This window comes from Mauremys mutica, chromosome 6, assembly GCF_020497125.1.
Source record: "Mauremys mutica isolate MM-2020 ecotype Southern chromosome 6, ASM2049712v1, whole genome shotgun sequence".
NCBI lineage: Eukaryota > Metazoa > Chordata > Testudines > Geoemydidae > Mauremys > Mauremys mutica.
The window spans coordinates 57,390,563-57,406,702 of record NC_059077.1 but is presented as its reverse complement, the minus strand read 5'-3'; the positions used below and the strand labels follow the sequence as shown (position 1 = coordinate 57,406,702).

The 16,140-nt window shown below is 39.8% G+C and overlaps 1 protein-coding gene across 4 annotated transcripts in view; it reads left to right on the top strand.

Annotated features, from left to right (window-relative positions):
- MCTP1 (multiple C2 and transmembrane domain containing 1) overlaps positions 1-13,988 on the top strand; it is a 445,369-nt gene extending 431,381 nt beyond the window's left edge. For 2 of the 4 annotated variants that reach the window (XM_045022335.1, XM_045022331.1), the window contains 3 exons: positions 558-667; positions 10,719-10,816; positions 11,932-13,988. In XM_045022335.1, coding sequence (XP_044878270.1) covers positions 558-667; positions 10,719-10,816; positions 11,932-12,003 — 280 coding nt within the window. In that variant the 3' untranslated portion in view covers positions 12,004-13,988. Of the gene's footprint in view, positions 1-557; positions 668-2,689; positions 2,728-10,718; positions 10,817-11,931 lie in introns of those variants that run through there. The other 2 variants (XM_045022332.1, XM_045022334.1) reach the window with 2 other exon arrangements.
- Positions 13,989-16,140: the final 2,152 nt, after the last annotated feature.

Here is a 16,140-nt window from a genome sequence, read left to right as displayed (position 1 = left end):
TCACTCAGTCCTCCCCCACTGTGATTGAACGATCACTGACAGGGAGTGCTGGCACATGTTAAACAGAGAAAGACGTGCCCTCTGATCAGCTTTTAATTTCTTTCTCTGACCAGGTATTTCAGACAGAGTACAGGGGAGAATCAGATCAGATGACCGAAGCAGCACTGTATAATACTCTCATTCCAGTTAAGAGTGGAGGGATGCCTCGGACTCTATTTGAGCAAGTGAACAGAGGACAGGGATCTGGGTCTAAAATAGGGGAAAGTATTGGAACTCCTAAGGCCATAAGCATTGCTTTTCAGCTTCCATGCAGGCACTTATAGGTGCCATCCTGCGTGGGATAGAGAGTCTAAGCCCCAGTTTCATCTTCTCAGGGGGTGGGATCAAACCCAAGAGCTCCAACATATTTAGCATCCATGCATTCACATGCAGTTTCAGTCCTCTCACTGCTGAAGACTGTTCCATTTACAGAGTTGTAGTCTGCCTGCCCATTGTTTGTTCTCTTATTAGTTTTGTGACGTGATTAGACTTCTGACTTATGTTAATTTTTCATTCAGTACATTCAACTGGACTGTCCCATTCTTAAGCTGGCTGGCAATTGTTGCCCTCTGTGTGTTCACAGTCATCCTGTATTTCATTCCACTGAGATACATTGTCCTTGTCTGGGGTAAGTAAAGCCTTTTTTTAACTGTCTGTGCCACTTAGAACAAACTGTTTTTTAAGGGATGAGTTATACTGTCAGTAGTTTTCAGTATTTATGGTCATGAAGCTATTCCATGATGGAAACAGACAGGTTAGTTAAAAATCACAACTGTGTAAAGATTTAGGCCCACCTGCAAAATGCATTTTTCTTGTCTGGCATTCTAGACTTCATCATACTATAAACATGTAGCCATGAGGATTTTTCATATATCAAAGTGTAGCTTTGTCTAGATATTACTCTGATTTATTTTCACCACTTATACACAAACGGGCATTTCAATCTATATAGTGCATTTAGGACAATATGTTTTTGCTGCAGCACTTTATCTTGTGTAAGTATATGTAAACACAGTGCTTAGACACCTGCTTAAAGGGTCACCTTTAGACTAACAAAAACAAATATGCTATTTTACTGGTGGATAATGAACAAAAGTGGGTTGGCTTTTTTTTTTTTTAAAGGAGACAGCTTAACCTCTCATATAGGCTTGTGTATTTTCTTTATACTGATTTAGAAAAGCTACTGTACAGTATACCAGTTATAAAGATTGTTCAATGTTTTTGATCATGTATTTTTAACACACCCCCACCTCTGTAGCGGCTGTACCTGCATTCTGTAAGTACACACCCTGTACACAGAAAATTCTCATTTAAGTCTATGGGAGTGACTACCTTTTCTTTTCTGGAAAAACTCATGCCTTGGAGAATTCAATGTTCAGACTCCATGGACAACATATAAAATCAGTAAAATGACTTCAAATAGTTTATTTTCTTATATCTAAATCAGGATTAGGAAACTTGAAGCAAACTGGGTGGAGGCAGAATATTCTGAGTCCTTACACATAAATGAAATGACACCAAAATTGATTATACAGTTCAGAAAACTTGTATTTGATGAGCGATGAACACAGAAGAAACAGGGAGCAGTTAACAAGTTTTAGGGAAAAAAAATCTATACAAATGAAAGAGGCAGGTATGAGGTATTTCATGTTCAAGGATTTCATCTTACTTCTTACTTTTCTACTGCTAACCTACCCTTGCTATGAGGCACAGTCTTTTAGTTTGTTTCCAAAATTGCATTTTTCCCCACATAGACCAGGTGATAGACCATTTGTGACAGAAGTTTAAAGTGTTGACTTAAGTCCAGAAAACTGCTCTTGAAATGGAACCCAACAAACACACACACATTTTCACTTTATTTGGAATTTCTACCCTCATTGTGTATATTCAACTCCTCTTCTCATTCATTTTTTCTGCATTTAAAAGCAAATGCTTATTTTTATTTGGTTTTAGTGAAAGAAAGGTGGTCACCTCCAAGAAAGTAGTTTCTGAGCTGCTTTGCAAATTTATATGGCCATGCTGCTATTTAGTGAGGCAACCCTTCTCCTTAAGAAATTTCCTCCAGGCAATGTCAGATAGCATCTGCATTGCTAAATTTTCCTCTTTTGCGCCCACTGAAGACTTTTTCTCTGAGACTCTTCATTCCAAAGGATTCTTTGCTCTTCCTCTGAATAAACTAAGAATTCTCAAACTTGTCCAGTGTCTTTTCTGGACCACCTGCAATCTAATTCTGTTAAAAATTCTGTTAAAAATCCCTGTGGCTAACACAGCTGCTTATATGGAAAAATGATGTTAGAAAGTATTGATGTATTTTTAGCTCTTAACAAAATGCTTCATCTTAAATGTTTTGAAAAGGCTTAATCACATCATTTCCTCTTGCTCGCCATTTCAGCTTCCTTCCCATCCATTTTGTTTTTCTTCTCTTCTCCTTCCCCTTACACGGTCTCATTGCTGTACAGTCCTCTGCTTCACCCACTCCTTTTCACATGGTGCCTGGTTCCCTTCTTCCTGAACACATCTCTCCTAATGGTGGCTCTTGTCTGGCTGCAGTCTCCAGTCATAGTGGCTCCTGTCTCTTACTCCTCCTGTGTGATAAAGCTAACAGGAGAATCCTAGGTTTGTTCCTCCTTATTTATAGCTATTTTTACAGATATCTAGACTCTTCTGGTGCTACCAAGAAGCAGCTGATTCCATGTGGTCTGCCAGCTCTTCCTTACCAACAGGTAGTCCAAGATCAGTTTGAGAAGGTCTGGGATAGACAATTGATTTCTCAGTGCCTCTATGCTGAATTGGGTCCCCTCAAATGGATGTGACTGGGTCTCAGATACCCTATTCACCAATTTTAGTAAGGGCTGGAATTTCAAAACGTACACCAATTACCAAATTCTTCCCCCCAGGGTACAACTTTCTCCTCTCCTCACATTCTGCACTGTAGGGCAGTTGTGTAGGACTGTGGATTCACTCTGTGGAAGGCCAGTGGTGTTACCACTACTGCTCTGCTATACACATTCTGCCAAGGGCATGAAGCTTCATAACCTGGCTAGAGTTTCATAGATGATCTGCCAGCAAAGGCTGTCTGAATGAGAAACTGAAGCAGCTTATGTCCCAGCTAGCTTGGTCCCAAAACCCACAGAGCAGGCCCAGTTCATTTTGGGTGCTGTCCCAGCTTGCTCTGGCTGATGTGGGATTCTGGGAGGCTTGTGCCATTGTGGGCCCTGCTTTGGACATATTTTGTTTCCACAGCCCACAAACTAGGCCTTGCCAGGCTATAACCCAGGGAGCCCTCCGTGGTGATTCAGATCCAGTGTCTAATATGCAATAGCAATTGTAATTTAGAAATGCTGTTTTAGCTTAGTTTTGGTAAGATGGGCGTGGTGCCTTTGAACTTCGGTTGCTGATTTGAATAACCCAGTACAGTTTTTCTTTTTGTGGAAAAATAAACTATCAAACCTTCCATTCTAATAATATTCCTAAGTCAAAATACAGTATATATTAAAAAAACCCACAACAAAACTGTGACAGGAGCTTGAATCTGACAGTATAGCCTGAGAGTTCTGAAGCAGAGGAGTAAAGATCATTACCTTGATTGACTGCAAAGTGCCAGAAGGTAAAAACAAAAGTTGCCACTAGAGTTGACCAGGAAATCAAATTTCCATTCTTCAGTAATGGAAAAGTTTTGAGAAAATTTGTCCCAATCAGGCCAAAGAGTCTAAATTTTTTGTGAACTGAAGTTCTGCAATATTTAATTTCAGAAATACCAAAACATATTTCTGGAGTGAAATATGCTCCCCGGGACCCTTGGTGGTTGCTGACTGAAACTGACATGCAGTTTTGTAATCAGAAGCTGCTAGGGCTTCCAGGATACCCAGCTCCATGACAGTCCCTGAATGTTCAGAGTTGAGGGCGCCATGGAGCCTGCCAGTCCCAGCAACATATTGCATATTTCAGAAGCATCATGTTTTAGTGTTTCTGGGATGAAATATTGTGGGATGTCAGGACTCCCCAGCTCTCTTGGCAGCTTGCTCCCCAGACTCCAGAAGTTGGGCAGCCAGCTGGCCCAAGAGTCTGATATCATGGCAGAGCTTCCCTGGAGCTGTCGACTCTGGAAGCCCTGGGGTTCCAACTCTGAAGCAATTCTTCAGGCCACCTGCCAGGGAGCTGGGCAGGCAAGCTGGCAGGAAACCAAGCAGGTTTTTCACTGACACGTGCCTAGCAGGCAGGTTTTGAAACATGACTAGCAAGGTAGGGTTCCATTGGAACCCTTCTCAAAATCTACATGTTACCACAAAATGTTTTGCTTTTGACAAATTGGCATTTTCTAACAGAAAAATGTTCCATCTGAAAACTTCCAATCCCCTTTCAGTGTTACTGCCAAGATGAAAATTTAAGGAGGGGGTAGTCAGGGGAAAAATACTCCATGAGCACATTTAGAGACAGATACAATGTCTACACTACAAAGTTTCGTCAGTGCAAGTTGCATCGGGAAACAGTCGCTAACTTTTGTATATCGCTTGGGTACTTGCACACTTGGGTGCTTTTGCTGGTGCTACACATACCCAACATAAGTCAGTGTAAAATCTGGCACACCGTGGGTAGGTATCCCAGTGTGCCCTGTGCCACTGCCCAGCCCACTGTCTTTTGAGACATTTTTGCAGTGCTTTATGGGATATCAGTGATTTGCCTAGGGATTTCTGAGAGCGAGATCAAGTTACCACCATGCTGCGTTCTCCATCCTAAAATAATTTCCACATCCTATAATTTTCACACCATTTAAAAAAAATCCCCACAGCCCATGCACTGCATTTTTGTCTCTGCCATCTCTCTGGCAGAAGCATGAATCCTTCACAGCTCAGCACCATTCTCATGAGAGTTGCTAATAGAAGATGCAAAATTCGCCTGTATTTGCAGAACTTGAACCAGTACTACTACAACCAAGATTGTGATGAGATATTCAAGCACAATAACCAGATACTCATGGGGATGATGAAAAAAATGCCAGGTTGCTGCTGGTGATTGCGGAGCCATTCCACATGGTGGATCACTGCTTATGGGCCTGAGAAACGAGGTCTGATTAATAGGATCTCATTGTAATGCAGGTTTGGGATGATTAGCAGTGGCTTCAGAACCCTTGGATGCGACAGGCTACACTCCAGTATCTGTGTGCTGAGCTTGCCCCAGACCTCCAGTACAGGGACATCAAAATGAGCTATACTAACAGTGGAGAAGCAAGTGGCAATCATGATGTGGAAACTTGCAACGCCAGATTGCTGTCTATCAGCTGGCAATCAGTTTGGAATTGGAAAATCCACAGTGGAGGCAGTTGTCATCAAGTGTGTAAGGCCACTAAGCATCTCCTGCTACACAGGACTGTGATGCTGGGTAATGTACAGGAAATAGTGGCTGGATTTGCAGCAGTTGGGTTGTCAGACTATACTGGGGTGATACACAACATGCATATCCCTATTCTGGCACTAATCCACCTTGTCACTGTGTATATCAGCAGAAAGGGATACTCTTCCATGGTCATGCAAGTGCTAGTGGATCACCAGGGGCACTTAATTGATAGCAATATGATACTCTCATCTTTAAGAACACTTCTCAAAAAGCTGCAAGCAGGAACGTACTTCCATGACCACTGGATTACCATTGGTGATGTTGAAATGCTAACAGGGATTCTGGGGGACCCGGCCCACCCATTGCTAGCCTGGCTCTTGAAGCTGTACACTGGCTACCTGAACAGCACCAAAAAAAGATTCAGCTACTAGCTCAGCAGGTAAAGACCCTTGAATGTGCTCTTGGTAGATAGAAAGGGTGCTGGTGCTGTTTATTCACTAGCTAGGATCTCAGCAAGGCCAACATCTCCGTCGTTATAGCTGTTTATTGTGTATTACATAATATCTGTGAGGATGAAGGGGAAAAAGCTACTGTCAGGGTGGGCTGGGTGTCTGCTGAATTTGAACAGCCAGACACATAGGCTAATAGAAGAGCCAACTGGAGATATATGGCTAAAGGAGGCATTAAAGAAAGACTCTTTTAACAGTCAACCACAATCATGTTGTCTGATGGTATTATGAAAGTGACTGTCGTGTGTACGAAGATTAAATATCAGTGGGTGTTTGCTTCCTGCTGTGAATTCTGTAATGCTTGGTGTAAACTAATAAAGATACTGAGTCTCCAAAAAAAAAAAACTGTGCAAAGAAACAGACAACAAAATTAAAGAGCCAACAAACAAAGTTAAATCTTCTACCATCACTGTAAAAGGGTGAATCATACTTGAAAATGCCAAGTAAAAAGGAAGAATGTAGTAGGTTTTACATAATATTCATATATGTAAAACCTACTACAGTATAATAGGTTGTGGCTACACATGCACCGTGGTTTTCACTGTTCTGTATATGTGTAGCTATGATTCTTCTTCTTGTCCCGCCTGTGTGCAGTGGTAGGGATAAGGATGTAGACTAGGCTGCCATCTGGTATGTTGGGGGATGTAGCAAGCTGTGACTGTGGAGTTCTCCAATAACTGGAAAGGCTGCTGAGTCCAGGACCTTGGGAATGTAGGTCAACACTGCTCTGCAACATCTGAGTTTGCTGCCTTAGCAAATTCATGATGTCCTGGTGTGCTTCCCGATGCACCTCTCTGTCTTTTTCCCTCTCCTGCACAACAGCTCTCTCCATTCTCAGTCTTTCATGGTCATATGGCTCCTCCCAAGCCCTATGTTCACAGACTTGAGGCAGTAGAAGATGGGAGGGTGTCAGAGAGCAAGTCCTTCTGAATCCTATTCTTTCTCCTCCTGATCAGGGTCAGACATTCAGGGGCATCTTTCAAGGCCACCTTGCTAGAGGTTGCTGATTAAAACAGACAGAAACAGCACTGATATACAGTCACAATGGAAAGGGAAAGATAAGTCTCAAAACTGTCTTACATTATCCCCCTACATACCTTTAATGTGAAATGTTCAGTCACTTTAGCTTTGGAGCACCTCACTACAGCACCGCTCAGCAGCTCAAACCATGGTGAGTGTTCTGTTGCACTGAAGCCTTGATTATTTGGCACCCCTCTCTGGATACAGGTATAAGAGAAGTGCAGTGAATAATGGCACTATTTTCACAGACGGTGGGGATTTTTTTGGCTCACTGCTCAGGATGACAAAGGCACAGAGAACCCAGCTGCAACTGACATCCCAAAGCCACCTGGTCCTGTATACTGCTAGCCTGTTTATTGCAGCAGTGCCCGCCAAATTTCTTGCAGAGTGGTGTGGGAAGGTCTCCTATTGTGGGGTAAGAAACAAGGATGTGCTCCGTAGGAATCTTCGGAAGAGGATTGCAGAATATTTCCATGTAAGTTTCATTGACATCTCTCATGAGGATAGACGAGACATCCCTATTCAGATAAACAATTTATTCTGCATGGCCCCCTCCTGCCTGCTTCAACAAGCGAAAAAATTGAAAAGCAGACCTGAGCACAGGAACTGATCTGATGTGAATTGTGTAATCGGAGTACCATACCACCTTACCTGAGCTCCCGTCTCCTTCATCAGCACATCTTCACTCACCTGATTGAAGTGGCTTTGACTCCAGCAGAGTTTCAAACAGATCCTGCCTCACAGTAGGGTCCCTGCCACATCTCATCCCCACCTCTTTCTTGTGGAGGAAGAACCTCAATATTGATGCAAAAATTACATTAATAAAATTAGTTCGACTTAATTTCTTAAGTAATCACAAACTTGTTTGCACCTTTATTGAATATTAAGATATAGCTTTAACTAGGTTATAGTCAGGATGGTTGGAAATACATATGTTTGGCTAGTTTGATTAGGTTTAACATTTCCTAACATAAGAAATTCCAGGTTTCTGTTTTTATTTCCCATGGACAAGCAAATATCAAGAAATAAAGCATGTAAACACTGATGTTTTAGGAAGAAACATGATTGTGAAAGGAATGTAGGGTGTGTTATCAGAGCAATAAGTTTAGGTAAGGTGGGCTCTACCAATGCCCACACTCTTGCGAGAAAATCTGCTTGTGTTCTTAAACACTTTAGAGAAAAACATGTTTAGTTGGAGATGTTTTAAACTTTTATTTATTTCTTAAATGTTGAAATGGCAAAGACCTCTGTGAAATGCAGACTTCCAAATATGTTAGCTAAATGAAAACTTCCAAATATAGCTCCTGATGTCATTGCTGTGTAAATGTTAAAATGCCTTATGGATCAACATGGAATCTAATGACCTTGGTCAACTAGTGTGAGAAGCCATTTAAGTATAGGATATTCATATTAATGGGAAATTAATTTCTGGCAGTGCACAAGCAAACCCTCAACCAATTCCAGAATAGAAGAATCAAAATCTCCAAAGTCGTCAACACTTAATTATTTAAGCTCAAGACTATTTGAATTATTTAATTAAAAAAAACAGTTTCAAGAACAGAACTTTTGTATAAAAACAGGAATATTTTGGACTATTGGAAAAAGATTAAAAGATAAAACTGAAAAATCTTAGAAAATGGACTGAACAAAAAGAAAAAGGTTTAATTTTAAAAGATATCTAGATCTTTCCATCCCCAAGAACAAAGGCAGTTAAGAAATACTGCATATTCATTAATCGGACTTTATATTCAAGAGCTGAAAGTGTCACCTAAGCCAACCCTGAAAGGATGACAGCAAGCAACTTTCAATCTAAAAATTTTAAATCTAAAAACCTCAAAAGGGTGTGTTTTTCTATAATTTCTTGAAAATAGGAAGGAGACAGGTGTAAAAACTCTGAAGTGAACACCTCACACATGCATACAGCTCCTTGCCCCTAGTGCCCCTGGCTACGCTTCTTAGACAGCAAGCACCTCACAACCCACCCTATCCATCCAGTAAGCTGCCACAGACAGATGGGAAAAACACAGAAGACTCGAGAAACCAAGGAAGCCTCCCCAAAACGTCAACCTGGTTTGGTGAGAGAAAGTTAACTAAGACACTGCCAAGACCCTTGTAATGATTTTATTGGGATATTATTATGCTTTTGTAACTTAAAATATTAACTTTCTCCTGTTAATCATTAGATGGTTAAACCATGTCTTCCTGGAGAGGAGATGGGCTAAACATTGGCAAACAGAAATAGTGGATTTTAATTGGATTTAGGATTCTTAATATTGGTTAATTGGCTTGAAATGGCTTCTACTAGGTAACTAATTTAAATATTTTCTTCAATTTCATAGGATTAGTTAAGATTGTTTACTTTCTCCAATTATAAACTGTCTGGTTATTTAAGCTTAAGCTGTTTATGTAGAAGCAACAATAATTTGCTGCAGTGTCTAATACGATGCTAAACTGCATTCACAATAATTCTAGGAAACAATATACTTTGGTCTTAACTTACTAAGAGAAAAGCACCCCCTGGACTTGTTCAATCTCCAGGGTGTAATCTCTTTTAAAGCTCTCCACAGAGACAGAGAGAGAAGAGATTGTACTGGAAGTCACCAGTGATTTACTTGTGTTGTTTTCTTTTCTTTATTTAATAATAAAATGATTAATAATTGTGATTATTTTTCTTTGTCTTAATCATGGCATCCCCTAAAGTATGTAAAAGACCCCCCCATGACTAAATAGTGGGAGCCACACCCTTGGGTTGGCAGCCAGAGAAACAATTAGTAAGAGTTGGCCTACCGCTTCATGTTTCTCTCAGCTAAATAGTTTTAGTAATGTTTAAAATAAAATTATGTTGTGTCCAACAATTTTAAATTACCCCTTTCCAGTCCACATCCACCCCCTCATCACTGTTCACAGCTGGGATCTCCTCCTCAGGCTCCAGCAAAGCATTCACAGTGCTCTGTAGAGTGTCGTGGAGTCACCACCAAGAATGGCATGGTTTGTTGTAAAACTGCAGGTCTGGGGACAACACCAGATTTTTTGTTGCCCTCCCTTGCCTTCTGGTATCCCAGGCAAAGTTCCTTTGCTGTCAGGTGCCACTACTGTTCATCCTTCTCAGGCCCCCATTTCAGCATCCCCTGTGCAATCTGCACATAGCTGTCAATATTTCTGTGGCTGTTCCATAGCACAGCCTCTTCTCCCTACACAAGTAGATCCAGAATGTCTTGCCTGCTCTCAGCAAGAGTGCTTCTAGTGCCTCTGGAGCTGGCAAGGTCTGATGCACACAACAAAGGTGAGCTGGTAGCTGTTCCTCAAGGAGGAGGCAGTTAGGAAAAGGAATTTCAAAAACACACAGGGGATTTTAAAGGAGGGGTGAGGAGGTGGTGGGCAGCTTTGGGTCTCTGTGACCTCTTGGCTCTGGAGTTTGTGACCAGGCAGGCCACTGTTGCAGGAATTAGGGGCACTGTGGGCCAGCTGCTGGAGAGCAGTTAGAGTTGACATAGGAAATGCAGTGTTTACATTTGCACTGTGTCACTTGGGGAAGATGATGTCATTGTGTCACTGTAATGGTGTGCATATGTTGGCAGGAGACAAATTTTGATGTAGACACATGCCACAACTAGGTCGATGCAAGTCAACGTACGGTGCCCTAACTTTGTAGCATAGACCAGGCCTTAGTACACAGTGCACTGTTAATGCTAAAAATCAGCCTATGAAATGTATCTTAAAATCTTTGTCAGAAGTTTGCCAAAAAATGTTTTTTTAATAACTGATGATATAAAAACTCCAGAGATTTTAATAACGTTTGAATTATCACTTTTCCAGGCATCAATAAATTTACAAAGAAACTGCGCAGTCCATATGCAATTGATAACAATGAGCTACTTGACTTCCTTTCCAGAGTTCCCTCAGATGTACAAGTGGTGTGTATATATTTTTTTAATTCTCATATGGTTGTCAATTTAACATTAGATTAATAATTCTATGGCTTTGTTTTTTTATAATTTAAAAAACTGTATTATTTTGTTTTGACTTTATATTCTCTGGCCCATAGAAATTGAAACTCAAACAGGCTGGTGAGTCTTCTGCACTTTTTCTAGTTAGGGAATTAGTTTTTGCCTTGGTTGTGTCTTTAGGGAGCCTCAGGGGCAATCAGTAAAAAAGGTTTGGGAAATGGTAGTGGGTGACGGAGTTGCTATTAACCAACTGCCAGGGACTGTTGTAAATATCACTGGAGTAATGTAGTGCTGGGGTTTATTGTAGGAAGTGCTGCTGCCTGAAGCCACCAGCCCCTGAAAAGAGGAAATAGGGATATCAGATAATGAAAGGAAATTCAATAGTGCAGTCAATGGCAGGCTGTTTTGCCCAGTATCTTGTGGTAACACTGTGAATTTGGGTTGTTGTTGCCACTTATTTTTCTAAGGTGAAAATTGTTGTTTTATTTACCATAGGGGATGAGGTTGCTCTTTAAAAAAAAAAAGTGTTATGAAGTTCATGCACTTACATTGGGGTGTGGGATCTTACGTGAACTGTTAAGTGTTACAGCATGTTGTTCTCATAAATCATTAGGTAGATCAAGAGGATAGGCTTTAACATTTTCAGATGCTGGGTTAAATTCATACTTGGTGTTGCACTTGCATACATTATGTCTGAATCTGTCCCTCTACATGGTGTGGGCTTTGCATTACAGGAGAATGTATTAAATAACAGATTGTAAGGAATTTGTATTGATCTCTTTCAACTGGATACTGTTTTATTTTCAGTGTAATATTTTGTGAGGAAAACAAAAAGACTTCACTAAATCAATACCCTATTTTATTTCCTGGCAGGATTTTCCTAATTCTGATTTTTCTTCTTACTCCAGATCTATCATTCTATTGTTTTTGCAGGCCAGCTGCAGATCCCATACAGTTTGAAGCAGGATAGCACTTTTTTCCCCCAAGGGAAAAAAAAATCTTATTCCTTTGGTGCTTTTTTTTTTTTTCTGCTGGTGAGTGGCCACCTGACCAGTTTCTTTCTGAATGTTGTGTTTAAACAGGTGCACTACCAAGAACTGAAACAAGATCCCAGTCACAGCCCAAATAAGAGGAAGAGAAACAATCCTGGCTAGCCAACTTCATCTCCTGAGGAGTCTAGCATCTGCTGAGGGAAGATAAAAGGAAAAGTCCAAAGCCTAGGCAGCATTTCCTTTCTCTAAGCTTTTTATTTATTTTGCCTTTTTATCACAGTGGAGAGAATTTGTAAATATTGTACAAAGGCATTTATCATTCAAAATATACTTAGCATTGTACAGACAAATTTGATGAAGCCTTCAAATATGGGTTATACTGTGGGGAAAGCCTGTGATTCATAACATAACACAATAAAAATACCTAATGTAAAATAAGTGGTAGATCTGTAATATTTTTTTATAGTAGAAGGCACATAAAACTAAATTAAATATTCAAGTCATGCTGATTAAATCTGATTTGAAAATGCAAGTGCAGTTTTATTTGAACGTTAATATTTTTATCCAATAAGTTTCCATTACAGTTTTTTATACATTTAAACAGAAATACAATGTAATGGAACCTACTGCATTTAAGTTTTATCAAAGCTTTAGGCACTCGTTAACTTCTGGTGCAGTGTATCCAGACTGACTTGGGCTACTTGTAAGCTAATGAGAAATACAAGTGCAAATCTCTTACTAGAGCTCCATTAATTAAAGAGATTCCTGCCTTTTTTATCATTCCATCACGAGACTTTAAAATACATACATATATCTAAAAATACTGCCAGGTTTGTAACTGACTATATCTCTTTTTATATGTACCACTAATATTAATTTGTACTAACTAGTTTAGTGAATGAAATACATACTTCAGTAAAGAAAATACTATCAAACTAAATCCATATTGCTTCAGGTTATGAACACCATTTGTGCACATAAAGACTTAATACTAAACTGTTACAGAAAATGTTTTTGCTTTCTAATTACAAAGTCATATTAAAATGCTTTATGGCATATCATATTACCTGCTACTGGTGTGACACACTGTAAGGGAAAAATGCAGTGGTAAAAGTGATATACCAGTTTTATTTCTTTATTTCATAAAGTAATCAGTCCTCCTGATACAGATGTGCCCCACTGCCTGAAAGTCTATTTTGTAAATTAAATGGCATGCACACAAAAATGATTTATATTTCAAATGTTTTAATAGCCATTGTATAAATCATGCAGAGATATGAGAATATATCTCTATGTATTAAGAGTTCTACACCTAAAGTAACTCCACACATAGGAGTGTACTATCCATTACTAAGGGCCTACTTATTTGACTCTTAGGCAAAATTCTATGTAACATTACTAGGAGTATTGACTGAGTAGGAACTGCAGGATTGTGGCCATGAGAAATTCTCTGTGGCCTACTTTGTGGGGCACCTCGCTTGTGTTGTGATTGCTGGGAAAGTTGTATTGCACTACGTATTTGAAAAAGATATTTAGAAATAGCGTGTGCAGGGAAATGTGTATATATGTGTCTAGCTCTCATGAGCAGTGCAGTTAATTATTTAATTTGGAAACTTATTTTTGTTGTAAAGATATGTTACTAATTGCTGCTTCTTATAATAGAGCTATTTTGATCTTTTCTGTTTGTATAACATGCCTGAGAATGCCACTCCTATTACCTTTCTGTTAAAAGCCTTTGGCCTAAATGTGCTCCAGTTAGAGCGATCTATTTTAATGCACCCATACCTATCCTGTCACTGTTGGTTGCTGAAGAACAATACACCATTAATGAACAACTCAACCTTACTAAAGCATCATTAGTGTGGGACTCTTATTTGAAATAACTTTCAATTTGATAAAGTGTAAAACTTTGTCCCCTGTTGGTGTCCAGACTTTCTCTGCTGTACTGAAAGCCTTGTCCATCCATTGTTGTACAATTTCCTATACTGAATTTCTAATATTTAGTTCAATCGTAATGTCTACCTTATGAACATATACAGCATTGTCCAGCTACACTGGAAGGAGGACAGTAGATATGCTGTGGTTTAATGAGCTGCCAACTTTACTCTTAAATGTCTGGGTGTACCTCGCAGATGAAAGTGCAGGTAATTCCATAAACCTATAGGGAGGGGGCTTCTGTCACTCTCCTCCTTACATATTCTGGTCCCCTCACTATCCTCCCACTCTCTCAAATGTGTTTTTAGGGAGGGAGAGAGACTATTTACTTTCTCTACATCACTCATGATTTTATATACCTCTATCCTATCCCCCCTTAGTCTCCTCTTTTCCAAGCTGAAAAGTCTTAGCCTCTTTAATCTCTCCTCATATGGGACCCGTTCCAACCCCCTAATCATTTTAGTTGCCCTTCTCTGAACCTTTTCTAATGCCAGTATATCTTTTTTGAGATGAGACCACATCTGTACGCAGTATAAGATGTGGGCATAACACCGCTTTATAGAAGGGCAATAAGCTACTCTCGGTCTTATTGTCTATCCCCTTTTTAATGATTCCTAACATCCTATTTGCTTTTTTGACCGCCACTGCATACTGCATGGCCGTCTTCAGAGAACTATCCACGATGACTCCAGGATCTTTTTCCTGATTCATTGTAGCTAAATTAGCCCCCATCATATTGTATGTATAATTGGGGTTATTTTTTCCAATGTGCATTACTTTACATTTATCCACATTAAATTTCATTTGCCATTTTGTTGCTCAATCACTTAGTTTTGTGAGATCTTTTTGAAGCTCTTCAGTCTGCTTTGGTCTTAACTATCTTGAGCAGTTTAGTATCATCTTCAAACTTTGCCACCTCACTTTTTACCCCTTTCTCCAGATCATTTATGAATAAGTTGAATAGGATTGGTCCTAGGACTGACCCTTGGGGGACACCACTTGTTACCCCTCTCCATTCTGAGAATTTGCCATTTATTCCTACCCTTTGTTCCCTGCCTTTTAACCAGTTCTCAATCCATGAAATGACCTTCCCTCTTAGCCCATGACAACTTAATTTATATAAGAACCTTTGGTGAGGGACCGTGTCAAAGGCTTTCTGGAAATCTAAGTACACGATGTCCACTGGATCCTCCTTGTCTATATGAACTCTAATAGATTAGTAAGACACTATTTCCCTTTACAGAAACTATGTTGACTTTTGCCCAACAATTTTATTCTTTACTATTGTTTCAACTAATTTGCCCAGTATTGATGGGATCACCTCTAGAGCCCTTTTTAAATATTGGCATTACATTAGCTATCTTCCAGTTATTGAGTACAGAAGCCAATTTAAAAGACAGGTTACAAACCCTAGTTAATAGTTCCACAGCTTCACATTTGAGTTCTTTCAGAACTCTTGGGTGAATGCCATCAGGTCCCGGTGACTTGGTGCTGTTAAGTTTATCATTTAATTCCAAAATCTCATTGCAACTATGGCAATGCCCACAGTGTATTCTGCCAGTATCTGGTATTTCTCCACAGGTGGGAAAGTGGGTGCTGCTCCACCCAAAAGAGGGCTTTTGTTGCACTGGCATGGACTTGTATAGTCCCTCCCCTCTCTTCTGGTCAGCAGGAGGTGGGAAGGAATGGGTCAGCCTCCCCAGTTGACCTAGTCTGTAGCAGAAAGTCACTCCCTGGCTTACTAGCCCTTAAAGGGCATACACCTTTTCCAACAATCTAGACAACAGCCTCCACTGTTTAATGTATGGTGAGATCATTAAACAAGAAGAAGCTGTCAGTATTAGGTATGTTTGATATTTGGCAGCATTTTTCTTTGGTAACCTGTACTCGTGTTTTCTTGTGAATTATATGCTGGAAGAAGCATGGGCTGGAGCAGAATGAAAACTTCATTTTTTCAGTATACAGCAGTAAATTTTTCAAGATTAAAATCAAAAGTAGAGAGTTATCCCTTAATATTTTAATGCTTCACCCACCTACAGTGCATCTCATTGTGCAAATGAAATTTACATAAGCGACACCGATTAAAAATGCAACCTCATTATATAGGCTGGGCCTGCAGCAGTTAAAGTCGGTGCTCCACCATGGTTTCTCACTGATTTGTCTATGGCTCCATTTTTGCTCTCTGAGGATTGTCAGAGAGCAAGTATAGGACGCCACTTTGGAGAGTAGTGCCTCATGTTAGTAGATTAATTCTAGAGGTAATTTCTACAGCTGTTTAGACACTTAATGTGAAATTATCTCATGGCATTTCTGAGAAATGACATTTTTTGTACAGCAACATTTTACTACCTTTATAAAAGTTAA